This window comes from Nelumbo nucifera, chromosome 5 (assembly GCF_055504915.1).
Source record: "Nelumbo nucifera cultivar China Antique chromosome 5, China Antique-T2T, whole genome shotgun sequence".
NCBI classification, from domain to species: Eukaryota; Viridiplantae; Streptophyta; class Magnoliopsida; order Proteales; family Nelumbonaceae; genus Nelumbo; species Nelumbo nucifera.
The window spans coordinates 59,574,392-59,602,304 of record NC_142653.1 but is presented as its reverse complement, the minus strand read 5'-3'; the positions used below and the strand labels follow the sequence as shown (position 1 = coordinate 59,602,304).

Below are 27,913 nucleotides of genomic sequence, written 5' to 3'. Positions count from 1 at the left end.
CATGTTGGATGGTTTGGAACTGCTTGATTCATGCACGTCTCTAAATATGGTTTTACTACCCTCTGGTTGATTTTACGCCTTCTCAGAAGCCATAGATTTTTCAGGTCTATCCCGCCCCTTCCCCAAATTATCTTCAGAATCATTCCTAACTTCATTTCCTTGAAGAATTTGTGTTAATAGAGGAAGTTTATATTTCTTAAATAAATCAAACTCATAATAAGAGAACTATAAAATAACATAAAAGCAGACCGAGAGGGATGTTGTTGGATCAATGTCTAGATTCACGAGTGCCTGCGCCTCTTGGTACTTTCAGTGTATGACTCCCAATTCCGGTGATCAAGTATGCTTAGGTCACTGAGCTCGGCTATGGCAAGCAAATACTGTGTGAGCTTCACCAGTTCCTGATCACTGTCGCGGTTCGAATGGGCTTTCCTAAAAGGCCTGATTGTCAGCCCGTTCTGTGGGTTCATCACAAAATTCCTCCGGAGGTCATCAAACATAATAGTGTTTTTTGAATTGTAAAACTGCAGATGAGGTAAAAAGATAATTAGTAGTATGTTAATTATAAAGAAACAAATGAGGACCCACCAGATATGTCTTGCAACTTACCTCTGGAAATTGAGCCCAGATAAGACCAAGTGGCTTGCAATCAAAGACCCCATGAGAATCTGACTTCACTGTAATCATGGCCATGTGATCTAGCAGAGCCGTTATTTTGTAGTTGGGATTGTTCAGTACCCCCAGCTGTCCCATCTTCAATTCAACCCACTTCATGCTGGGGAACATACACATAGGTATTCATGCATTCAGATCTACAACGCCTTGTGCAATAATAATCCGTATATAATGAGGAAACTAACTATACTCATGGCATGTTTGTATAATGGAGGTCCTATCCCCAACACATACTTGGTCACCCTTGCAAAGTAACATACTCTATTGCTTTGCAAAATTGGTAGATGTCTAAATACACAGGTTGTGGCCTTGGGGGGTTGTACAAGAATACCCCAATCAAAATTGTATTTGTCCCCTTTTACAAGAAAAACCAGAGCATGTTATGTGGTTAATGGTCTAGAGGATCCAAAATTCATCAATACCACCTATAGATAAGCTCCTATGCCAAATAAGAGAAAATCTACAGAAAAGAAACTGCTGAAATATGCAATAAATGCATTCTATAACAACACAAAATCAGAAAACCAAACATAACATAGTCCTTATTACATAAATTTGAATCTAGGACAGAGCTATGCCTCCAATGACACACCCTCTCAAAGAATTATGGCAGGAACCTGACCTGGTGGCAGACCATATGATGATATCATATTCTGCATAAACAGCAGAGAGAAACTCATGAAGATCTGCACACAATGACACACATCATAAATAAATATTAGGGGAACGAACAAAAGAAAAGAAGCTAACTATTGCCACCAAACAACCACTTACAAGGCCGCATAAGCTCAAGTGGATTCTCTGCTGTTGACCGATGATCAAACAGAGTATAATCAATATCCAGAACAAGCAGTTTCTTATCCTTCCGGCATGGATTGAGAAGTTCAATCTGTCAGGGACACATCCAATGGTCAAATATAGGCAAAGTATGACAAAGCCGTGCCTAGGTAGCATCAAATATTATCCATTTGCTCTACATCCTCCTATTCATAACATGCTAAGTATCATGTGGTGTATTATTTATCTTGTGCCATGATTGTGTTCATTTGAGGCTTCATTTGCACTAATAGTAAAAAAAATACTGTGATGTTTCTGTACTGTGCTTGTAGGTAGTGATGGCTTGTAGTGATGATGGCAGCACTTGCAGTGCTGCTACAAGTAAGGTTCTAATGAAAAAAAGATGACCCTTCTTGTGACGCAACACATTATTTGAGGAAGAAAGTTACATTTCTTTAAAGAGTCTTGCTTCACTGCTACAACAAAATTTCAGTTTTACTAACAGCCCAATAAAAGAATGACAACTCAAGAAAATAGCCAACTCTTCATGATCAAATAATAAAAAAATAAAATAAAAATTGATACACATAAGAATGAAGACCCAAAGTCTAGAAAAAAAATTAATTTTTCCATTGAGGTTAAACATTACACCCTCTGGTATCTCTCTACAGTCTGCACAAAAAACAAGATCACCTCTTCTTATAAGATATTGTCTTCTTGAGATAAACAAGAAATAACAAATCAGGATCTATCAAGCAAATGGAGATTAAATTCAGATTTAAATAAAAAATAAAGAGAACGTGAAGATAGGTGGTACACACCAGACACAATAGATCAAACTAATTAACAAAACTAAGAATGATAGAAATGTTTTCCACCAATTTCTCCCCATATTTTCCTATTTTATTTTCTTAATCATACATTTGACACCAAAAGAGCTAACTTCCAACATTTTTGGGTTTGGGATTGACATGAAGAACAGAGTTTTCAGACCCTCTTGGAAGAGGCTCTCAGGAGATCAGTTGACAGAGAAAAATATAAGGGAAAGCAAGGAGAAAATAAAGAAAGGTGAAGAAAATAGTATAATACTAAAGAAGTAGATAAAAGATAAGGATTGGACAATCACTTCCCTTATCTGTCAGCATTCTCTTCTCGGATGTAATGTACTTTTCTTGATAAAGATTGATGAAGATCCAGGGGTAGTTTGAAAGTCTCAAGTATTTTCCAGTTTCTACAGTCTTTTCATTTGAAATTTTGAATAGGACTCAGAGTTCTCATACAATCTCAAATGTAAGCTGTTTTCCAAGTGCTATGTGTCCATTAATTATAGAATTCTGCTCTTTAAAGTTTCATGGGCATGATTAAGGTCCTTGTTTGTTATTTAGTTGCAGGTATTCCTCCTATGGAAGCCAAAATAATGTCTCAGCAAATTAGGGATGGAAATTGCAAGTTTTAAATGTTCTTGAAATTTCCACATAATTCAGTTTTGGATAAAGCTACCAACATGAAATATAAAAATGTTAGGCAGATATATTTTAACCAAAATTTCAATATTCAAGGATTTTGGCAATTCATTTTTCCCAAAATTGTGGATATATTATTAAAATAATGTACAATCAATACTATAAATATAATCACAAATTTTCAAATAATATAAATACAATCAATACTTATTAAACCTTTTTTACTGAAATTCCAAATTTTCAAAAACAAAACATCACAACTAAAGGATCTAGCCTCTTTTCTTAAAGAGGTAAAGTAAAATTGTATTAATCAAAAGGAAAAAGTATATAAGTGTTCACTGTACAAGAGCTTCTATACAAATGAACACCCTTAAGCTCAAGGGCCATGCATTCCTCAAGGCAAGCCCAAATAAGTCCATACCAGGTCTTAAATTCTTAATCCCTATTAAAAAAAAAAAGAAAAAACTTTTATAACTTTAAGTGTCTTTTAAAAAATATCTTTTATTAGGATGACTGAATGACCAGCATTAGCAAACATCTTTCATTCATCCTAATCAAAAATATTATTAAAAGACACTTAAAGTTACAAAATATTAAGTATTAAAAAACAGAAAAAATGCAGAAAAAATTTTCAAAAAGGCGCACGCCTTGGCTGAAGCACAAGGCACACCAAGTGCATGCCTCTTTAAAGTGTTCTGCTCGGGACCTAGGTGAGGCGCATACCCTAAAATGCACCTTGCCTATGCACCTAGGCATGCCTTTTAAAACACTAGTAGGTCCATAAACTATGTACACCAAAATGGCCAAGTCCGTTTGCTACCAATGAAGTTTCGTCGTAATGGAGAAAACTGCTACTTGCTTGTCCAATAACTTGAAAGTGGAACTAATCCATACAAGCGCTACACCCACTGTTGTGTTTACTGCTAGAATATAAAGCTAGTCACACAGCTGAAAGCCCCACATGCTTATTATCATTGGGAAATCCACTTTGTGCAATTTAGTTTCCTACAACATTACGATATCCAATCTCTTCTCTTTGATGAAATCCCCTGGCTACTATTTGCCTTCTTCCCGATCCTAGTCTTCTTATGTTCCAGGAAACACTTTGATTCCCTCCATAATTAACGATGAGCTATCTACTTTTCCTTCCCACACTACCATCCCTCTCATTCAACCCCCAAGTTATCCTCAAAAGTTCCTTTTCTGTCTCCTGTTCTGTACCTTCTTCAATTCTCCAGAGAAACCAGTAAAGCCTTCATTTCTTCTTCCAAACCCTATATTGAAACTGCCAAAAATTCTGTGAAACTGAGCAACTTGGACATCATAGTTGTTCTTCTTCCACCTTTTCTTTTCTTCTTTTCCTATAACAAAAATAGGGGTTCAGCCCCTATGTTTTTTGAATTTTCTTTTTTTTCTTCTTTTTCTTCTCATAAATATGTTGACTTTCTAGACTTAAACATGAAGTTTTTAATTTTCTTATGAAAATTATGGATAGTTATTAAGGAAAGATGGTTATGGAACCTAGGGAACAACCCTAGGATATGTGCTTTTTACTTAAAAAAACCCATCGCCTAGGTGATTAGGCAGCAAGGCACCTCCCTGTCACCTAGGCTCGCCTTGGCACCTTGAAAACTATGTTGGACATGACCCAAGAGGACACCACATTATCTTGAACACGTTTCAGATGGACATCTCAAAGATTATTTTCCTTTGCCTGCCCTTCTTGACCCTGCTACTTTGGTAAATCATGGCTAGTGGTTCCAAGTTCACTTCAATCTGTAATTCAACTTGTCTTCCTACCTAGGAAACAGTTAATTGCCTTCCATCTCTTCTGATTCAACTATCACAATCGCCCTCTGCAAGTCTATCTCCTTTATCGTCATCGATGGAGTGGTCTCCACAAACTCTAGAAGCATGTTTTGCTCCTTAGTCAGAATTGAATATTCTTTATGAGTAGACAGGATAACCTTGGCTGGTGATCTCTCCTCCACCGGTGTTTCCTCCCCCACCTTATCACAGCTTTTTGAACTCTCTACCCCCCAAGAAGGCAGGTTGGTGTGGCCTACAAAAAATGGAAAATTGATGTGGCGATGTACTAGAGCAGCCGCATTGTGGACAATTTGGGAAGAAAGGAATGCAAGGATATTCAAGGAAAAAGAAAGAAGCATTCAGGCTGTTGAGGATTGTATCTTGACTAGGGCCATCCACTGGTTGAGAACTTTGGACTTCTTTCATACCTTTTCCTTTGATGATATTTGGAGAAACTGGATAGCGGTGGCTAACAGCCATACAAGGAAGGACAGGGAATCTGTAGTGTGGACCCCTACGCCTGAAGGATGGGTAAAGCTGAACTTCGATGGCAGAAGCCAAGGAAACCCAAGCCCATTGGGGATAGGAGGGGTGCTGAGAGACACAGAGAGGAACATATTAGCCTTGTTATCAGGCCCCATGGGAATAGGAAACTCTAATAGAGCTGAGATTTTAGCGGCGGTACAAGGTATTCAGATTGCAGAACAATTAGGAGTTCAGCACTTGGTAGTTGAAGGAGACTCTCAAATTGTTGTGGGATGGTTGAAAGACCCAGCTTCAGTATGTGGCAACACAGAGATTTATTAAGGAAAGTAAACTGGCTTACAAGAAATATGACTGTTACCTCTCTTTGGGTGGGAAGATCAGCAAACACCTTAGCGGATGGGTTAGATAAGCAGGGGGCTACAAGGAAGCAGTTATTTTGGGCTGCTTTATAATTTTATTTATGGTTAATTCTGTTTTACTTAGAAGTAATACTTTTCTGAAGAGGTAACAGCTCGTGCCTCTTCAGTGGTGTTATTTTCTGAATTAATAAATTTCTTCATTCATCAAAAAAAAAAATAAAAAGAAGGCAGGTTGGAGCTAGACAACGACAATGATCCTCCTCTTGTGACCTCCTTTTCTTTCCCTTGGATAGGAGAAAAGGATAGTCAGCCCTGTTTTCACCAATTCTTATTGGTCCTAGCCTTCTTGTTTGGGAACCAAAACCTAGGTCCACCTCCCCTTCCAAATGGACTTGCCCAAGCAAACCCCCTTGGTGAGAAAGCTCAGCATTGGGTCTGTTACTCAGGTCCAGCAAAGGGCTCTTAACCAAACCCAAAAGTGCCACAACCAGCTTATTAGTGAAAATTTCATCCGCCCCTTCAAGAGATTTCTCATTCAAAATTCAAAAAGGGCCAAGCTCTCTATTTTAAAATTCAAAACTTCCCTTGGTATTTTGGTCGTTTTGGGATTTGATAGTGTGACTTTGGAATCACCACGTCTTCCTTTCCTCTCCCTGCTCAACATACACCAGCCTCCTTCCTCTCCGGTAACTGCAATTTGACCGAAATCTTTACCTTTCAGAGCTTCTTGCATTTCAACCTAATGTGATGCTTCTTTCTCCATTTTCTTCTTAACCTCCTCGATTGACCATCCTACCAATCTTCTAAGAACAATCTCCTTATCCGCTAGTGTTGCTTCCCTAAAGTCATGGGGGATTGCTTGTTTCTCCATTTTGATCTCTAACTAAATTGTAACTACGTATAAGGCATCCCCATCCACTATATTCACCGTTGGGGAAAGAACCCTATCTAGTTCACCTTTATACAAACACACTCTATAGACCAACAGAAGTCATCTGACTCATCTACTTCCAAGAAGCCTTTGCATACATCTCCTATTTTCTACACAATATAAGAACTCCATAGATTGGAGAGGAAGGTCATACACTCTAACCTAGATATATCAAGGAGTATTGTTTACTTTAGTCCAGATTTCACATCTTTCTGACCAAGGCTCAAGATGAAGCAGGGCCCCTTTAATGTTTCTAGCTCCAATACTTAAGACCTTGGCTACCTCCACTGGTGATGCAAGGATGAACAACCACCACTTATCGTTGAATTTCCTCACACCCACCCCATCACAAAAATGCCAAGTTTCAATTGCCCACTAACTAATTTCATCCCCATCTAAGCCAGCCTTATCAAAGCAACCCACCAAACAACCTTGCAAGAAACTCATCTCCATAACGCCTTCCTTCTCTGCCTCCAGAAAAAAAAAATAAAAAATAAATAAAAAAGTGTTGGAGATTTGCCTTGATTGCACAGGAACCACCCAAAGGCCACCACCCCCATTTCTTATGGTTTCCTCTGGCATCCCTTTGGGGAAACCCCATTTGATATCTTTTAACATCCTTTCCTCTGTCTAACCCTCTCCTGCTGCATTGGTTCTGCTGAAAGGTACCTGTCCTCCATCGATTCCAACCTGAGCTACTTCTATGCTGTCAGAATACACCCTTCACCCTCTTTCGAGAAATGGTTCTCTCTAGGCCCATTCGAAGCAAACAACAAATGTGAGTAGGACCAGTCATCTTTTGCTGAATCTCTCATCGGAGGAAACATCGCCATTCAAACATCTCATCATTGTTTCTCAAGCAGACAGAATTTCCCGAAGACTCCAAAATACTTAAGAACAAGTCCGGAATTTCCTGAAGACAGAATTTTCCAAAACTTTAAATCTTTGAGCAAGGGATTGTATCTAACAGGTTTTCTGAACATTAGATCAGATTTAACCTGACCCAAGATTTACATGTACAGGCTCAAATCTGGCAAGTTTTGTAACATATCCCAGTAATGGTTGATGGACCTATTTCCTATTTGACCAAATACTCTGCAAAAAGAATCTTTGAGCAAGGGGTTATCTAACAGGTTTTCTGAACTTTAGATCAGATTTAACCGGACCCAAGATTTACATGTACAGGCTCAAATCTGGCAAGTTTTGACATATCCCAGTAATGGTTGGACCTATTTCCTATTTGACCAAATACTCTGCAAAAAAAAGAAGGTGAAGACAACCTCTGCATAGGGGGAGGGGGGATGTCAGAGAACAACGCTAACACCAAAACTGACAGGGGTGTCTAGATTTCATAGGCAAACCTTACAGTGGCATTACCATAAATATGCTTTGGCAAAGTAGTTTCCATTTATATCTCCAGTATATAGTTAAAAATCACGAGTATATAGGAGTTGCAGCAAGTACAACATGTAGAATTTCTGCAAAAGGTGTTTGGACGATCCATAGATTGGACAAAAAATGTCAACTTGGCATCAATCAACTAGTCTCAGCATTTTTTCAATGAGAAGGTCAACCCTTTAGCACACCCCTCCATATCAACAAATGGTGAGAAAGCTTTTGTGTGAAGTAGACAGTGGTCATGGGAAATGATAGAATTCAGGTCTGCCTTAGAGTTCGGCCTGACTGAGTTCAGTTATGTAGAAGAAGAAAAGGTGATAGAGAGAGAAAGAGAGAAAGAGAATTCTGGTTCGAACTGAAAGAGTCAACTTGACTTCTCCCAGTCGGCCAGTAAGTATTTATATTATTATTAAAACATAACTGAAAAGACCTATGTGCCCTTACTTAAGTTAAGAGCACTTGTTCCAACACAACCTTACAGATCAGCAACATTAATTAAGGTATAAAGACAGAAATACCCCTACGCTAACACTCCCCCTCAAGCTGGTGAGTATATATCATATACTCTCAGCTTGTTACATATGTAATCCACTCTTCCCCGACTCAAGCCTTTTGTAAAAGTCAGCCCACTGATTTCCTATATTAACATGTGTAGTGTCTAGCTCTCCATTCAGCACCTTCTCCCTCACAAAGTGACAGTCAACCTCAATGTGCTTGGTCCTTTCATGTAACACTAGATTAGAGGAGATATGAACTGCAACCTGATTATCACAATAGAGCTTCGTTGGAGTGTTAATGTTGTACCCTACTTCCTGTAAAAGGTTCCTTAGCCACACTAATTCACAAGCGGTGTGCGCCATAGCCCTATATTCTGCTTCTGCACTGCTTCTTGCCACAACCGTCTGCTTCTTACTTTTCCACGTTACCAGGTTACCTCTCAGAAATGTGCAATAGCCTGTAGTAGACCGCTTATCAGACATAGACCCGGCCCAATCAGCATCAGAATACCCTTCTATTTCAAGTTTTCCCCCACTCTTGTATATCAGACCGCGACCCGAAGCCCCTTTTAGATACTTCACAATTCTCAGAACTGCATTCCAATGAGGAATCAGAGGTTTTTGCATGAACTGGCTTACTACACTAACTACAAATGAGATGTCTGGTCTGGTGATGGTTAGGTAGTTCAGTTTGCCCACAAGTCGTCGGTATCTACCAGGGTCTTCAAACACTTCACCCATATCACTGCTTAGCTTGGTATTTGTGTCCATGGGTGTGTCAGCAGGTTTGGCACCCAACAGGCATGTTTCTTCTAGCAAATCAAGCACATACTTCCTCTGGCACAGGTTAATCCCATACTTGGATCTCGCTACATCTATCCCCAAGAAGTATTTCAGTTTACCCAGATCCTTTGTCTGAAAGTGATCCTGTAGATAAAGTCTTCAACCTGTCAATACCAATGTTATCATTCCCAGTAATAACAATATCTACATACACCACTAACAGTATTTTTCCTCCCGGAGAGTCATGACTAAATATAGAATGGTCAACTTTGCACTGTTTCATACCAAACTTCTTTACCGCCTCACTGTTTCTGAAATGATGAGGATAAATATTCGCGGCCATTATTAGAACGAAAAACTTTGATGTGGGTACCAAATTGGTTACGAATCTCAGCATTAAATTTTTGGAAAATGGTAAACAATTCACTTCTTTCTTTCATTAAATAGAGCCACGTCATCCTTGAAAAATCATCCACAAAAATGACAAAATATCTGTATCCATTATATGACATCACTTTATAAGGACCCCAAACATCTGAATGAACTAAAGAAAAAGGACTCGACACACGATTATCAACCCTAGAACTAAAAGGAACACGATGGTGTTTCCCAAACTGACACGACTCACAATCCAAAACAGAAAGCTAACTCAAGGACGGGACCAAGGACTTCAAGACTTTTAGCGATGGGTGACCAAATCGGCAGTGCCACTGGAGAGGAGAAAGAGATGACTGGAGAGCTGTTGAGGTTCTACCACCACCACCGTCAAGATAATACAGTCCACCTGCTTCATGCCCTCCACCAATCTTCATCCCCATCTTGAGATCTTGAAAAACACACATAGAAGGATAAAAGGTAATGGAGCAGTTAAGTGATTTGGTTAGCTTACTAACAGACATAAGGTTAAAAGGCAATTTAGGAACATACAGAACTGAAGAGAGGGATACAGGATCTAGGTCAACATTACCAACACCACAAATTGAGGATGTGGAACCATTGGCAAGGGTGACAGATTGTGATGTTGAGCAATGAGACAAGGAGGAAAACACACCTGGAGTTCCAGTCATGTAATCAGAGGCTCCAGAGTCAATGATCCAGGGATTGGGTGTAGATGCCAGACAAGCCATACCTGAGTGAGCAAAAGTCGTCATGTTCTGCTGTGATTGGATAAACCTCTCATATTCATCACGGGGAACACTCACCATCTCCTTCATGGGACCATCTGTGGATGTAGGAGGCATCTGGTCAGATTAATGAGTCTCCTGTCTAAAGCTAGAACTTGAGTCACTGGTCGCAGCATGATTGGCCCAGGTTGAGGGAGGACAATGTAGATCATAACAATAGTTGATGGTATGTCCATCCATACCACAATGAGTGCACTTCCTCGGGCCTGAGCTACGTCCTCTACCACGGGCTCCCCCTGAATCTCTGCTCCCAGTACAACCACCACCACGGTTATGAGTAGACCCACCATTGCCACTTCGGCCATATGCAGAACCACTACCACCACCACGGCCAGACTGAGCTCCCTGAGCTCCACCTCTAATACCACGGCCTCTCGATGCAGCAAAGGCAGATCTATCTGAGATATTAGAGTTCTCAGTAGATCTGATGAAAATCCTCCGGAGTCGAGCAAATACCTCTTCTAGGGACGGAAGAGCTGATCCCCCTAATATCTGAGCCCGTACTGGTTCATATTCAGACTTTAGTCCCACCAAAAATCTAGTCACATCAAGCTGCTCTCTCTGTTGTTGCTGAATCTTGACATCAGAAGTGAGAGGATGATAGACATTCAACTCATTACGTATGTTCCTCATGTTGGCATAGTACTCCTCAAGACTCTGATTGCCCTGTTGCAGGTTAAAGTACTCTTGATAAAGCTGATAAACTCTGGTTGTATTGTCCTGCCCCGAATACAATTTCTTCGCATGGTCCCACACATCTTTGGCAGTATCAAGGAACATGAAGTTCACACTAATCCTGGGTTCCATACTGTTCCACAACCATGTGATGATTTGAGCATCCTCTTGCTCCCAGTTTTCATACTCGTGAGAGTCAGAGGAGGGTTTCTCCTCTCTAATGTGTTTTACTTTCTTCTTTGCCTTCAAAAAGACTTCAACGGATTTAGCCCAAGGCAAATAATTCTCTCCATTTAATTTAATGGAGGTCATCTAAACATTCAGGTAGTCTGTAGGCACCATCACACTAGGTTTATAATCATTATTGTCTCCCATTATGTTATCACCAATTCTGCCCACTTGCTGAATTCTATTATCACTGAGATCTGCACACTACACACCACTAGGTCACACCTGTCACACTAATTGCAGCACTTATTGTTGCTGAAAAGTGTGCTCACACCACAAACCCTACTCCTACAACTACCTGAAATCTCACCACTATATGATCATATCTCTTCCTTCAAAATGCACAAAGAAACCAGCATAAACCCTAGCACTTACTGGCCGAAACCCTAGCATATGGTCTGAAACACACCTCCTATTTAATCCATAACAGATATCATGCACTGAAATCTCTTACCTTATCGCTGAAGTAACACCCATACGAGCAGGAAAGCAGTCCACACACGATAGCTGCTGCACACACACCAGCCACACACAACAGCCACTGCCCACACAGTTCGGCCCTCTATTCTTCCTCTACTAGGAGAGGGCGATCTCAGAAATCACAGCAACCGACCACATACGACTTGACTGGAGGCATAGAGACCTCCAAGGGAAGAGGGCGATCACTCCTTTTCAGCCCTCTCCCTTATCTCCAATCAAACACAGAAAAAAAAAAAAAGGAAAACCCTAGATAGGGTGCGCAGAGAATGAACCCTAGGCAAGCAGAAATCTAGGCAGATTCAAGATGCTTTGATACCCTGATAGAATTCAGGTCTGCCTTAGAGTTCGGCCTAACTGAGTTCAGTTATGTAGAAGAAGAAAAGGTGATAGAGAGAGAGAGAAAGAGAGAGAGAGAATTCTGGTTTGAACTGAAAGAGTCAACTTGACTTCTCCCAGTCGGCCAATAAGTATTTATATTATTATTAAAACATAACTGAAAAGACCTATGTGCCCTTACTTAAGTTAAGAGCACTTGTTCCAACACAACCTTATAGATCAGCAACATTAATCGAGGTATAAAGACAGAAATACCCCTACACTAACAGGAAATATTACATATCCATTACCTTGTCCAAGATTAAGTGTGTTTATAACGAGAAAAAGCAAGTATTTGCTTGGAAGGCCAAATTGCTAAGATATCAACTATGGATAACTCCCCCAAAGTAACCAAAACTTGGAACTTAGACCAACCACCCATGAAATTTTGGATAAACTTTCTTAACACAACCTAAAAATTATTTCAAGAGTGTAAAAGCTTGCATTGCATGGTAAGCACATAAAACAGACTACAAAATTATTACCATCTAAGATGCCCATCAAAGACCAGATACGGGACACATGAATAAGTCTCCAATTCCTCAGATCCAGGACAAGAATTACAACTATCTCATTTGATGTGCTGATATCATGCTTAAATGCTCCTGCTTTTTTTTAATTTTAGCTAAAAAATATCATTTCTCAATAGTTATATCTTGGTAACTGAACATCTAACATGTAAATAGACAAATTATACATTTTAGAAATGATTATGTTAGAATAAAGTGTGTTCTGCAAGTATTCATGTAGTATTTGGTGTCATTATCATGTCTGACACAAGCTTGCCAAGCATGTGTAGGTATCCAAGTATTGTAGGTTACCATAGAATATGATTCTTTTTTTTGTGTAATGCCTTCTATTAGCAAAAGAAAAGAGAAGAAATAAGGAAGAAGAAAAGAGAAGAGAGAAAGGAGAAGAGACGAGAAAGTTTGGAGAGTTCTAATCTGTCAGGCAGCGCCAGCTTATGTTATTATATATAGGGCAACAAAAAGACCCCTATGCCCCTGCTGTAGTCAAAGTACATAAACAAAGGAAAAAATGTTATTTAAACCAGACCAAACAGGCCCTAACTAAGCAGAATACAATCATAAATATAAAGGAAAACATTCCAACACTCCCCCTCAAGTTGGGACACAGATGTCAATCATGCCCAACTTGTCACAAAAATTACTATGTCGTACATGATGAAGGCCCTTGGTGAAGATGTTTGCAAGTTGTTCTTCTGAACTGACATATGGAGTGCACACTCCTCCACTCACAAGTTTTTCTCTAATAAAATGCTTGTCCACTTCAATATGTTTTGTTCTACCATGGAGGGTTGGGTTAGCAGCAATGTTGATAGCAACTTTATTGTCACAATAGAGTGACATAGGTTTGTTAACTACAAAACCCAGTTCACCTAACAGGTTTTTTATCCGCATGACTTCAGCAACTCCATGAGGCATAGCTTTGTATTCCGCTTCAGCACTGGACCTAGCCACCACACTTTGCTTCTTACTTCTCCAGGTGACTAAGTTTCCTCCCACAAAGGTACAATACCCACTGGTAGACTTTCTGTCAACAACTGCCCCTACCCAATCAGCATCTGTATACACTTCAACCTCCAAATGCCCATATTTCTGGAATAGCAAACCAGTTCCTAGGAACTTCTTGAGGTATCTAAGGATCCTTTCTGCAGCTTCAAAGTGAGTTGTCCTAGGATTATGCATGAACTGACTAAGGACACCCACTACATAGGCAATATCAGGCCTGGCCATAGACGAGTATAAGAGTCTCCCTATAATTCTTTGAAACTTCTTCACATCTTTCAAAAACTCCCCCTGACTGTCTTCCAACTAATGGTTAGGCTCAATGGATGAATCAATTGGCTTCACTACCAACTTGCTTGTATCCTCTAATAGATCTAGTACATATTTCCTTTAGGAACTAAAGATGCCCTTTTGAGAGCGGGCGGCTTCAATCCCAAGGAAATAACCATAGTTGTCAAGGCGACGCCTAGGCGACAAGGCACCCTTTGAGGCTCGCCTCGCCCAATCGCCTAACAGTTTTCTACTTCCTACTATAAAATACTTTTTTATTCATTCTTTTTTGAGATTACAATTATAAAATAGACATTATTAAACTAAAATAATCATTTTGTGTGTTTATATACTAATTTCTTTTTATTATTTCCTTATTTATTAGGGTTTAATCAACAAAACATTAAAAATGCTGTATTGAACCCTCAAAGACTTAAAAATCTGAACCAATAAGTAAGGAAGAACTAAAAATTTTATCTAATCAGCACATTTTCCTCTTCCATATCTTCTTCTTCTTCTTCTTCTTCTTCTTCTTCTTCTTCTACCAATACTTTTTATTTTCTTCTTTTCCTATAACAAAACTAAGGGTTCAGCCCCTATATTTTTTGAATTTTATTTTCCTTCTTCCTTTTCTTCTCATGAATATGTTGATTTTCTATACTTTAATATGAAATTTATACTTTTCTTACGAAAACCATGAATAATTATTAAAGAAATATGGTTATGGTACCTAGGGAACTACCCTAGGATCTATTTTTTAACATAAAAAAATTCATCGCCTAGGTGCCCCCTAGTCGCCTAGCCTCGCCTTGGCGCCTTGAAAACTATGGAAATAATGTAACGGACCTAGATCATTCACCTCAAATTGAGTGGCTAAGAATTTCTTCAACTTCTGTATTTTAGTCTTCCAGTCTCCTGTAACCACTACGTCGTCAACATACAAAATTAAAATTGCAATTTTCCCTTCACCTTTCTTCACAAACAGAGTATGATCTGATTGGCATTGTTTGAACCCCATCTGGTGTATAGCTAAGTGAAACTTACTAAACCAGGCTCGAGGTGATTGTTTCAACCCGTATAATGATTTTTTTAACCTACACGCCTTTTGCTAACTGCCTTTGGCACAAAAGCCTGGAGGTTGAGTCATGTACACCTCCTCTAGGTCACCATTCAAGAATGCATTTTTAATATCCAATTTGTGAAGTTCCCAATCAAGATTGGCTGCCAGTGAAAGGAGGATTCTGATAGAATTCATCTAGGCTACTGGAGCAAAGGTCTCTACATAGTCTACTCCATATACTTGTGTAAACTCTTTGGCCACCAATCTGGCTTTGTACCTTTCTATCATACCATCAGCCCTATGCTTCACTGTTGCATCCCACCGGTTCCTTTCCTTCAAAATAATCTACCAACTCCCAGGTGCCATTTTTGTGTAAGGCATTAATTTCTTCCTCCATTGCATCTGTCCATTTAGGTTTGGATAAAGCTTCTACCACATTCTTAGGAACAGAAACACTATCAACGGAGGAAAGGAACACACAATATGAAGGTGAAATATGATCATAGAGCAGAAAGTGAGAGATGGGATGATTAGTAATACAAGATTGAACACCCTTTCTTTTAGCAATAGGAACACCAAGATCATTAATAACAAGGGAATCAATATCAAGAGGTTCAGGCATACCAATGGGAACAAGTGTACCTGTCTGATGATATTGTTTGCATAGTTTCAGGTTCCACGGCTCTTGACTATGTTGTCCCTTATGGCGGCGTAGGAAGACACGAAATGGAGGATCAGGAAGAAGAGGTAATTGAGTCTGAGTCTGGGTGTTTTTTTCCTCCTTAACCCTACTCTCCCCCTGGGGAGAAACCAAGAAAAAAGATTGACTCTCAAAGAAGGATACATCCATAGAGACATAGTACTTGGGTGAGGCAGGGTCATAGCAACAATAACCCCTTTGAGAAAAAAAGGTAACCAAGAAAAACACAAGGAATGGCACGAGGATCGAGCTTATTGCGAGAAGGGGACAAGTTATGAACAAAGCAACGACACCCAAAGACACGAATTGGAATAAGGGATAGAGGAGCCATAAGAAACAAAAGTTGATGCGGGGCCTTATACCTTAGTAACCGAGATGGCATACGATTGATGAGATATGCAACAGACATAACAACATTCATCCAAAAGCGTTTTTAAAACATTTACATGGAGTAATAAACCACGAGCTACTTCGAGAAGATGACGATTTTTCCTTTCTGGGGTGTCCTAGCATAAGATCTCCGACGAAGAGATCCACATGAAGCAAAGAACTCCGTGAGATCACTATGGAAGTACTCCTTTGCGTTGTCCAACTGGAAAATATGAATCTCAATTTGGAATTGAATAAAAATCATGCGTTGAAAATCTTTCATAATCATTGGCACTTCCTATCTAGACCGCATAGGATAAACACATGTATATCTAGAGTAGTCATCAATCAAAGTAATGAAATACTTCCATCCAGTCTCAAAAGGTAGAGTAACAGGGCCCCAAACATTAGAATAGACAATATGAAACAGAAATTCAGATCATTTATTTCTTAAAGGAAACAAATTTTTACAATGTTTGCTCAATTGACATGTCTGACACTGTAACTCACCAACTAACAAAGACTTAAATAACTCAAGAAACATAAGTTTTATAGACTCGAACGAAAGATGACCCAGACAACTATGCCATAAGTAGGCATGACTCTCACTAGATGAACTTAAGGACTCTGTAGCCACAAGACCGGCTTTATTCTCCAACATGTAGAGACCATCCACCATGCTTCTTCTACCAATGTCTTCCTCGAGGCCAAATCCTAAAACATACACGAAGAAGGAAAGAAGGTCACTGAACAATTCAATGAGTGAGTAATACTGCTAATGAAAAGTAAATTAATAGGTAATTTAGGAACATGCAACACATTAGAGAGGGTAAGACCGAACGGAAGGGAGATGATTCCTTGACCGGCTATGGTGGAGAATAATCCATCAGCTAGTCTCATCTTATCTCTCCCAGAGAGGATGTTATATGCCTGGAATAAAATCGACTTACCAGTCATGTGATTTGAGGCTCCAGAGTCAATTATCTAAGGAGAATCAAATGTATGAAATGACACATGGAAAGCAGTGGCAGTGTTACCAGATGTAGACGCAAAGGAAGTAGGAGTAGGGCCATAATCCATTTGGCGAAGTGTCCTACCATATAATTCCAAGTGGTCACGAAAGGAGTTGATAATTTCTTCCTTTGGGTCAGAACCAGAGTGTCGCTCCTGGGGTACCATGGGATAATCTCTTGAGATGCCACATTTGCTAAGTTATATTTCTTCTAACTCTGTTGGATTGGCTTCTTACTCTGATCAGATGCTAATTTCTTACTCAATTCCTGAGCCATTTAGGCTTACCATGGAGTTCCCATATTTTACAAGTTGTTTCAGCCCACATAAATGTCTTCCTTACTTGTGGCAGCATGAAAACCAAGAACCATGACATCACCATACTATTTTCTTGGTTCCACCTATCATGTTCAGCACTTCCAGACTTTGGTTCCTTAACTTTACCATTGATATACCCTATTTTCCCCCTAGCAGTAATGTAAAGTTTAATTCCCATAGACCATTCAAGGTAGTTTAGTCCATCAAAGGGAATTACAACCAAGGGAAAACTCATATCCATCCCCCTACTCATTCCGTTTTGACCTCCTGAAATCCCAGAGGTTGCAGAATTCTTAGAGGACACGATTCAAGAACACTTTTCAGTTTCAACACACATTAAGATCCCTCCTAATACCCAAAAAAGGTCCAAAAAAACACACTAGAGATGCAGTTCACATGCACACACTCTGGTCTGGATACAATCTGAACACAGACCAGCTCCAATTCTCTTAAAAAAAATTCAGGTTGATTTCAGCACTGCACAAGTTTTACAGTCCCAGTCCACCAATTTTCCAAATCACCTAAACACACCAACTACTAGAAGAGATCACAAAGCAGTGAAGTCACACCAAAACTTGGTAACAGGTCATTCGTGACCTACAAGTAACCCATTCTCAGGTACAGGATCACATGATCCACAGAAAAGAGGTCTGAACCTCACAATTCCTCTTACTACATTCAACTGTCTTGTTTCATAGGGATTTTCTTGGTACATGATCAAGGAAAAAAAAAAGTAAAGCAAACTTGTATCAGTCATAGGTCAACTTCTCTGATCTCAGTTGAAGAAGACAGCAAGGTAAAGAAGAAAGAACTAGTTCGATCTGCTCTCAGACCCAGTAGAACCACTCTGATGCCATATTAGCAGAAGAAAAGAGAAGAAATAAGGAAGAAGAAGAGAAGAGAGAGAGAAGATAGAGAGGAGAAGAGATGAGAAAGGTTTGGAGAGTTCTAATCTGTCTGGCAGCGCCAGCTTATGTTATTATATATAGGGTGACCATAAATAAAAGAGAAAAGACACTTGTGCCTCTGCTGTAGTCAAAGTACATAAACAAAGGAAAAAAGGCTATTTTAACCAGACCTAACAGGCCCTAGCTAAGCAGAATACAATCATAAATATAAAGAAAAACATTCCAACACCTCCCATGAATCTTTAAGATTTATCATATGTTTGCCGGTTCCTTTGGATAAGAGCAAGGTGTTAGTGGAAGCGGATTCCTTAATTAGCCAACAAAGATCATTGGGATGAAAATGTCATAAATTTCAGGCTAAGTAGTACATTATTTTTATTTATAAAGAAAGCTCATGCTAAAGACAGCAAAATAGGATACAGAAGTTACACAGGATGGAGGAGAAAAAACAAAACAGAATCATGGGAGATACAGTAAATATCCCAAACCCAACCAACTACTCAGCAAGAAACTATTAAATGCCACAACACAGAATTGCTATGCATTTTAAGGGTACTCCAGGAAAGGAGATCATGTATACAGATCATGGTCACTTGAAATTGGAAGCATTCATAGATGTAGATTATGCAGATTGTCTTGATGATAAACATTCTACATCTGGCTATCGTACATTCTACATCAAGCATGGAAACAAATATATATTAATGGCTCATGAAGTGTCAAAATTATTGTGGTTGAAGATTTTGCAAGAAGAATTAAGAGTTGTTTTGGAACAACTCATGTGACTTTATTGTGATAACAAGGCATCCATCAACATTACTCAATCCCATCCAATGTTGGCCCCAGTTATCTGGGGTCTTGGGGCAGTGGAGTTAATATGGAACTATAACCTTTAGCATTTTCCTGAACTAAGTGACAGTTCTCAGACTCAAACTCAACTTCCCATCTTGTCAGCCCAAGATTTTACCATTACACCAAGCAATGACCTCTACTTGTGCTCACCACCAGGAAAAAAATTATATGCCGTTTTCACCAATGTGGAAAATTACAAGAAAAAATAAATATTAACTAAATTTGCAATGGATTATATGCCATGAGAAGTATAGAGTTTTATTCTCAATTCTCAATGAATCAACTATATATGGACAAAATTGGATACATGCATTGGACATTAGGTTATAACTCAAAGCAAGAGAACTGAATCTAGTTTTCAAACTGTCATTTGTAAAATTTAATTCCTATTAAGTTGCTTGGGCAGTGGAGACTGATAAAAGAACAGTACCAAGCCATTTAATTCCTATTAATGCCTTGGTAAGGGAATATAGTTTTTCAATCTTATCTATCAATTCTGAAAGTTAATTCCTATCAATGTTTTAAAAGTGCAAGGTGCAAAAAAACCACAAAGGGCATTTTGGGCCTGAGGCACAGGCAAGGCATGTGCCTTTTTGAAGTAAGGTGCAAAATTTAAAAAACAATGCAATAAATGTAAAAAAATTCAAAATAAATTAAGAAATATTAAACATAATATTAATTAAAAAAATTGTTTTGATCGATAGTATTAATTAAAAAATCAATTTTAAATTTTAAACTAAATGCTTTATAAAATCCTAATATCTCAAATTAAAATACATAAACATAACATATAAAACATATTTAAAGTGAAAATGCAAAAATAAAATAAAACATATTTGAGTACATCAAACTTTAAATTTCTTTATATCATTCCTAATTCTACAAGCCGCTTCTATACCAAGCCCCTTGAGGCAAGCCCAAATAAGTCCATCTTAGGGTTTTAAATTTTTAATTCCTACCGAAAACGATTTTATAATTTTAATTATCTTTTAAAAATATCTTTTATGAGGATGAATGAATGACTGAACAACATTAGCAAATAGGGGGTTCTCCCAGCTACCATGCTTAAAAAATGCAAAAAAAAATGCAAAAAAATGCAAAAAATTAAAAAAAAGGTGCACGCCTGGGCTGATGTGCAATGCACACCAGACGCACACATGCCTCTTTAAAGGGGCTGCGCCTGGGCCTAGCCACCTAGATGAAGCATAGACACTGAAATGCACCTCACCTGTTTGCCTAGGCACACCTTTTAAATCACTGATTCCTATTAAGCTACCTGGGCAGTGGAGACTGATAAGAGAACATTAACCAACTCAGTGAGTAGCCTTATACAAAATGCATCTATTATAGTAAAATAATTTCAATACAAACACCAGATGGACAACCATAACCACAAGTAAACTAGAAACAATAATAACATCATATGATTCTAAACACACAATGACAATAGGCCCATAATTATTTAATCAATGTAATAGGACTACAATTATAAGGAATGAGATAACAACAATATACCTTATATTGACTGATACGTCGCCTCAATTTCTGTTTGTTGACTTCATTATCTTTAATGTCAACAACTTCTTCTTGCCCAAGCTCAAAATCATCAATGATCTCCGGAGCATCCACTTGATCCACAAAAATTTCATCTTCAACAGTACTGGAAAATCAGTGTTAGGACACTGCAAGATTGAAGATATATGTACAAACTCAATATAACACATCAGAACAACATATCCAGATTTGACAAGACAGCAGAGACAAGCACAAGATTGAACTTTTCTTATCATCTTATACAAGCACTGCACAAAGAGAAATCTATTTTTGAAATAGAGTTATAGAATAAAGAAAAAAAAAATCTCTCAGACAGTAGTAATCTCCAGCAAGTAGAGAACTCAATTTAGTCTACACTAAGGATGGGAAAGAGTAAGGTCCTACAGGGTGTATGCAGTAAGTAAATAAGGGGAATTAAGAATTTAAACATGTATGTCCAAAATTGTTTGTCGTTTGGGCACCAGTGAGTTGTCTAATTCATGAATTACTGGCAGTGGGCTTTGGGCTGAGAACTTGCTGCTGATCTGCTTCTTGAGAGATAACACGAGGAAGACCAAATGGATGAGGGACCCATTTGAGAAGTTAAATACAAGCCAATCCATTGAAGCACCTTGGATTGTCCATAAATTTTGGGTGATAATTTAAGGTTTGAGAGAGGTCTTCCAATAAGGTTGGAGCCTAGAGTAAACCCATTCACCCACTCAAAATCAAAACCCATATTCATTTGACTGTACACCCTTCTCACACAAGATTGAGATTCTTTGAGATGCTCAAACAGTGCATGAAGAATCTCTTCTCTTTCCATTCTTTGTCCACTGCTTCCATTGACATTTATCATCATCATTATCATCTAAGCCTTATCCCAATTATATGGGGCAGCTACATGAATCCTGTTTCACCATTCTGTTCTGTTTAGTTTAGTGTCATATCCATTGTTAAATTTTGGGCATTTATGTCATTTCTTACAACATCAACCCATGTCCTTTTTGGTATGCCCCTAGCCCTTCTAGCCTCTTCAACTTGCAACAGATAGCTTCTTCTCACAGATGCAATAGATGATCTTCTATGCATGTGACCAAACCATTTCGGCCTACTTTCTCTCATTTTATCACCTATGGAAGCTACTCCTAGGTTCCTTCAAATGACATTTGTGTGTAACCTATTGGAGCTACTTCTTTGTCAAAGTATGGACATTATTTTGTAACAAAATTCAGCCTCTGGAATCCATTTTACTCAATCTTTCAGCTTGGAGCTTGTTAAACATCTAAACACACCATTATCTAGTTAACCACCTTCACTTGCCCATTTATTTATGGATGGTAAGAGGAACTAAAGTTGAAGACGGTCATTCCAAAACATTCTTGTGAATAGGAGCAGTTAAGGCAAGGATGGTTTGGACACCTCCCATTGAAGATTGGTTGGAACTAAACTTTGATGGGAACAGTCAAGGCAACCCAGGTCCATCTGGCATAGGAGAGGCTGTAAGAGACAATGAAGGAAATTTAAGAGCCATCTTTTCAGGACCAATGGGAAATGGAGACTCCTAAAGGCAGAACTATATGCAGCCCAAGAAGGCATCCAGATTGCAAAAGAATTAGGCGTGGAGAAATTGATGATAGAAGGGGACTCCAAGGTGGTGGTGGGTTGGCTAAAAGACCCAGATTCAGTGATTTGGTGTTACAGAAATGAAATGAAGATGTTCAAATGGCTAACACAACAGAAGATTTTAACTATACAATGGGTGGTAAGGGAGGCCTATGCACTGGCTGATTCTCTAGCCAAGCAAGGGGTAACTAGGGATCAGATGTACTGGGCCCATTTGTAAATCTGTTGTATTTCTTTGTTAAAGAGTGAGACTGCACCTCACGCCTCCCACTCAGATGCTTGTAACAGATGCTATCCTTTGATTCTAATGAAAATTGATGAAATTTATTTATAAAAAAAAAGGGGAATATGGATCAGGGCATATTGAGCAACCTAAATACTTCTTCAAAGATCACTTGGGCTACACTAGCAGCTGCACATGGATGGATGGGAATAAGGATGAAGTGTGCATGTTGGAGTTGGACAGCCAGTCCACCATCATTGGACTTGATAGCTGGATTACAATAGCAGCTTCAGTAGTCCAGCTGGAAATAAATACTCCAACTTGTGACATTGGCATGTGTCACACTGCCAATAAAAGAAAATTTCATTAAAAAATGAAACAGAGAGAGTACAAGTAGTTGTAATAAGAGATGACAACAGCAGAAATACAACAACTTTTACCCCCCAACTCAGACTAATAACCAACCAAACTGCATACACAAATAATCAATCAATTCCTAATATAGATACAAGCTTCCTGTCATACAGAACCATGGGCATAATAGAACAACCCAAAACATCAGTCATATAAATGAGGTTTCTGTATATCTGCAAACGTTCATCAATCTTTTTCAAACAGCCCTTTACTTTCTATTCAGAAGAACCACCCCTGCCCCCATCCCAATAACTCCTCCCCCACACCCCCTCCCCCCGCTGACACTCCTTGATAAGATCTTTAATTTATTGTCATGTGCATTTCCAATAGAAAATAGCACAGATTCGATGCAATATCTCATGGTATCCTTTATGTGTACTACAATAAATGTACTACAACAAATTTCCTTGATAATGATGGGAATGAGAGGAGAGTCTTAACTCAAGTAAATACAAGTTTTGAAGAGTGAATTGTTGAAGATAGAGGAATTCTTCCTGATCCCAGCATGGCTATCGTCTTGGGCTGTCTATCTGAAATCTTCCCACCACCTACCTTGGTCTTCTCTTGGGAGCCAAAAGCAGCTCTAAGAAGATCTGGGATCCAGTTATTGACAGATTTGACAAGAAACTGGCAATGTGGAAATCTAAATATTTATCAAAGGGAGGCAAGCTCACTCTAATTAAGTGTATTGTCTTCATTCATTCCCAATTTATTACCTATCATTATTTCAGATCCCTGCCAGTGTTGCAAAGCTTCTAGAGAAGAAAATGAGGCTCTTCTTATGGGCTGGGTGGAAGAACAGCTTCAAGTTTAATTTGGTAAGATGGAAATCTGTGTGTAAATCAAGGAGAACTGGAGGTTTAGGAATCAAAAATATTAAAGCTGTTAACAAGGCTCTACTTGGTAAATGGTGCCGGAGATTCAGCAAAGAGAGGAACAACCTCTGGAGAAGAATCATCGCAGATAAGTGTGGGCTCATAAATCTAGGGTGGGACTCAGGTCCTGGTCTTCTCCCAAGGGGATGAACCTTGTGGGGCAATGCTGTCTCTATCTTCCCTGGTGGGACTCAGGTCCTGGTGTGGGACACAGCTCTAAATGAAAGGTTTCCCCTCTCTCTTATCGCACGGGATAAAGATGCTGTAGTGGAAGACTGTTTTGATTTGATGAATGGTGAGGTTATATGGAGCCCTACTTTCAGAAGAAATCTTAATGATTGGGAAATAGGTCCACTAACAAATCTTCCAAGTCATATTCACAGTTTCAAGCCCAACCCACAGTCAGATGATGAAAGAATTCGGGCTTGGGAGGCTTCTCACACCTTCTCCTCTAAGTCTTTCTACAACAACCTTGTGGCTGGTGAGGAAGGAGACTTCCCTTGGACTTTAATCTGGAAATCCCACGCTCCTTCAAAAGTAGCCTTCCTGGTTGGACTGCAGCACTTGATAAGTGCCTAACTGCAGATCAGCTGCTCAGAAGGGGGATGCAGCTTCCTAGTTTCTGCTGTCCTTTCTGCAATGAAGCTCCTGAAACCTCTAATCACATTTTTATTCACTGCAACTTCTCTCAGCAGCTCTGGGGAATGGCTCTTTCCTGCTTTGGTGTTTCTTCTTGCCCACCTGTTTCAGTCCTACAGCTGCTTCAGGGGTTGACCCTTGAGGGTCTGAATGTAAGACACAAGATGCTTTGGAAGATTTTTCCAGCTGCTATCCTTTGGGCCCTTTGGAAGGAAAGGAATAGCAGGATTTCTGACAATCTTTCCAATGACATAGTTTCAGTTCAGTCAAGAACAAAGTTATATGTTTTCTATGTTCCTGGTTAAGTGTACAAAGAGCTTTCTTTGGTTCAGCTTTTTCCTTTTTTGCAAGTTGGACCTTTCTTTATTTGATCTCTCAGATCTTTTTGTAAATTCCCAATGTACAAGTTCTCATTGTACATGGGCTGATATATTTGGTTTTCTTTGCAATACAATACTTTTCCTACTTCAGAGAAAAAAAAAATACAAGTTTTGAAGAAGAGAACCTCTTTGGTATTCCACCCCACAGCTTCACCTTCTTGGCCCCACTTCACTGACCTTCGTAACTAATCACAAGGTAGGTCTCTCTAGATTCTTTTTAGGTTTGATTGTTTGTTTGACTAGGTTGCTAGATGAATTTTAATAATCAAATCATATTAACAAATAGAAAATACAGTATGAAAATTAATATATAAATAGTATGACTCAATAAACCAGTTTTTTTGTAATAAATAGTATGAACAAATAAACCATGACCCGTAGACCAGGTTGAACAGTTCAACAGTTTAAAACATCCAAGCTAATTGGGATTTTGCATATTAAAGGGTTTGGAGTTGAACCAGACTGCCTTGGCCTCCAGGTGACAAGTCAAATGGTTCAACCATCCAGGTCAACAATGGGATGAAACAATTAGTTTGCATTGGACAATGCCTTTTTTGTAGGTACTTTCCTTCATATAAGTAGTATCCTGTTTATGTGGATCCATGAATGTAACCCAAGAGTCGATCTTCAAAGAAAATTATTTTTAAGATATTTGAAAAGCAATTCCTTTAAGACTGATCTTTATAGAACAAGTAGGAAATTGTTGTACTTTTCCTGAAGGTGATCGAATAGTTTTTTAAGAGTTTGACAAAACTGGATTGCTTTACCTAATTCGTAGAAATAGAGATTCACATGCATAATGAAGTGTAATCAAATCAAGATTTCTCAATCCTTCATGGTTTAGGATTGAATAAAGTTCTATTGAAGGGATTGTCTCTCCTCTCATTTGTGCATTTTTCTACACTATTTCTCCATCGAGCATAGCCTAAGGATGAGGAAAGATGAGAAAAAACATTCTCAGTGACTCAGTGTTTCAGTTTAAAAGCAACATACATGAACAACATAGATCACATGTATGCAAGAGAAAGATCAACTTATAACTTAAGCTTCTCAGTGTTTGACCAAAACCTTGCATTTTTTGTAACTTTGTATTTCAAGCAGGATAATTTCAGCTTCCACCAAAACGTTCCAATGGAAATTTAAAACCACAGCACAAACATTGTAAATTTCTCCTATATGGTGTTACTTGCACATATTCATGAGCCAAAGTTAAGGTGTCACAATGACTATGCATACTCTTGCTCCTTAATCCTACCAAAGCACTGCATTTGTCCATCTCCGCGCAACAAACAGGGGAGTGAATGCACCATAAAGCAACAATAATCAGGTTGTTCAGTTTTTCAGATGAATTGATTAAGAAATTCACTAAAGCTCAAAGAATGCAATTTTTCATTCCAATAAACAAACACAACGTCTGGAATTCAGCTCATTCCAACTCACTAATAATAAGAAAAAGAAATGTAATCAATTGATCGATTAACCAGCAAGAATCAGTGAAGTAAAAAAGAAAGGTGGCTTGATAGATAGTAAATAAGTTTAAGTAGACATCTTACCCGACCATGGTCATCTTTACAGAGGATTTGAGGGGAAGTTCGGAGAGAAGAACGGAATCGTCAGCGAGCTTGGGGCCGACTTTAGGGTAAAGGAGCTTCTGGCGTTTCGGGAGCACTTTCGTGAGTTCACAGATCCGCCGCTTCAGCTCCCCAACGCTGTCGTCTCCACAGACTCTCGCCGTGTATTCCTTCCCACTCCATCGCACCGTCAGAGTCAGCTCCTCATCCGACAAAGACGATGATGCCATCAACAAGCTCGCTACTCTTCCTTCCGTCAGGGTTTCAGAATCTCACACCGCCGGCGCTCTAGCCTGCCAGTAACTCCGCTCAACTTTTCAGTCTTCAGTCCTTAGTAGTTAGTACTCATTCGTTGGGCTTTCGTTCTTTCGCACGTTATTGGAGTGATATAGGACTTGTGTTTGGTATGGCTTTGTTAAAAGAGGCAGGAGTCAGAGCTATAGTTTGGGTGGGTCTAACCCGAGAACGATCCGGTTCAACCAAAATTTTTATGCAGGTTGGGTTTGAGTTTTCAAACTTGCAAGTTGGGCTTAGATAAAAAATGAAATTAGGTTTAACCTAAATTCAGGTTGGACTTGAGTTGAGGGCTCAGGTAGTCTGAGCCCGATCAGACCCAATCTGACTTGAGTTAAAAGCTCAACATGCTCAAAGCCCAAAGCCTATCCCAGGCTCTATTTGGGCTTGGGTTGGTAAACTCGATCTTAACCTTGAGTTGGGCCAAACCTGAGCTCAAGTTTGAGATTTTGGATTGGGCTTGGGCTGACTTTCAAATTGATCCAATCCATCTAAGTTGCATCTCAATAAGGAGCACTGTGACAAAGACCCCCTACACTTTTTTTTTTGTGAGAAACACCTTTTGTACTTTGGCTGTTAGACAAAGACCCCCTTGTTAGCAATATGTCAATTGACTTAAAAAAGGATTCTCATTTGACCATTTAAAGTTTTCTAAATGCCCAAATTACCTTTTCTAATTTATTTTATGAAACTTATCCAAACACCAGATGCTCTATAGTCTAAATCATGGCAGCATCTTGCGGTGCTATGAACTTATAAGCAAGTTCACCGGAGACAAGAAACAATCACTGTACTTGATCGGCTCTATCAACTCCTGGTTGCTATGAAAATTACGACATCAGCCCTTTGATACGCAATAGAGATTTCCTATACATGTTGTATGAAATCATAGGACACCTTCTCCATGTAAATTCCAAATCTATGTTGGCTGCTTCAATTTCTAGTGTAAATTCAATCTCCAACACCTTCTCCGTGCCATATCCTTCTTAATCTATCTCATGTATTTGTTATAACTCTGAAACGCCTAGCATTTAGCACTGATGAAAATGGGTTAAACCCCATACATTTCCAAATCTTTGATCGTAATCATTAGGTGTAGGTTTACTTCCATCTTAAGGCCACATTTGAAAGTAGAGTGCAAAACCTTATATTTTGTATTATTTTATATGTATTTGTATTTATATTGTAACATAATGTCATTGTCCTTTAAATAATCCCTGA

General features: G+C 38.9%; 1 protein-coding gene across 1 annotated transcript; it reads right to left on the bottom strand.

The window, feature by feature from the left end:
• Window positions 1-127: 127 nt before the first annotated feature.
• On the bottom strand, window positions 128-26,789 carry LOC104589414 (ubiquitin family protein). The gene is made up of 6 exons (XM_010247735.3): window positions 26,381-26,789; window positions 20,653-20,797; window positions 1,450-1,564; window positions 1,298-1,361; window positions 610-775; window positions 128-524 (listed from the first exon to the last, which is right to left on the bottom strand). The coding sequence occupies exons 1-6, from the start codon at window positions 26,626-26,628 to the stop codon at window positions 282-284; spliced, it is 981 nt and encodes a 326-aa protein (XP_010246037.1). The 5' UTR covers window positions 26,629-26,789; the 3' UTR covers window positions 128-281.
• Between the last annotated feature and the right edge of the window lie 1,124 nt (window positions 26,790-27,913).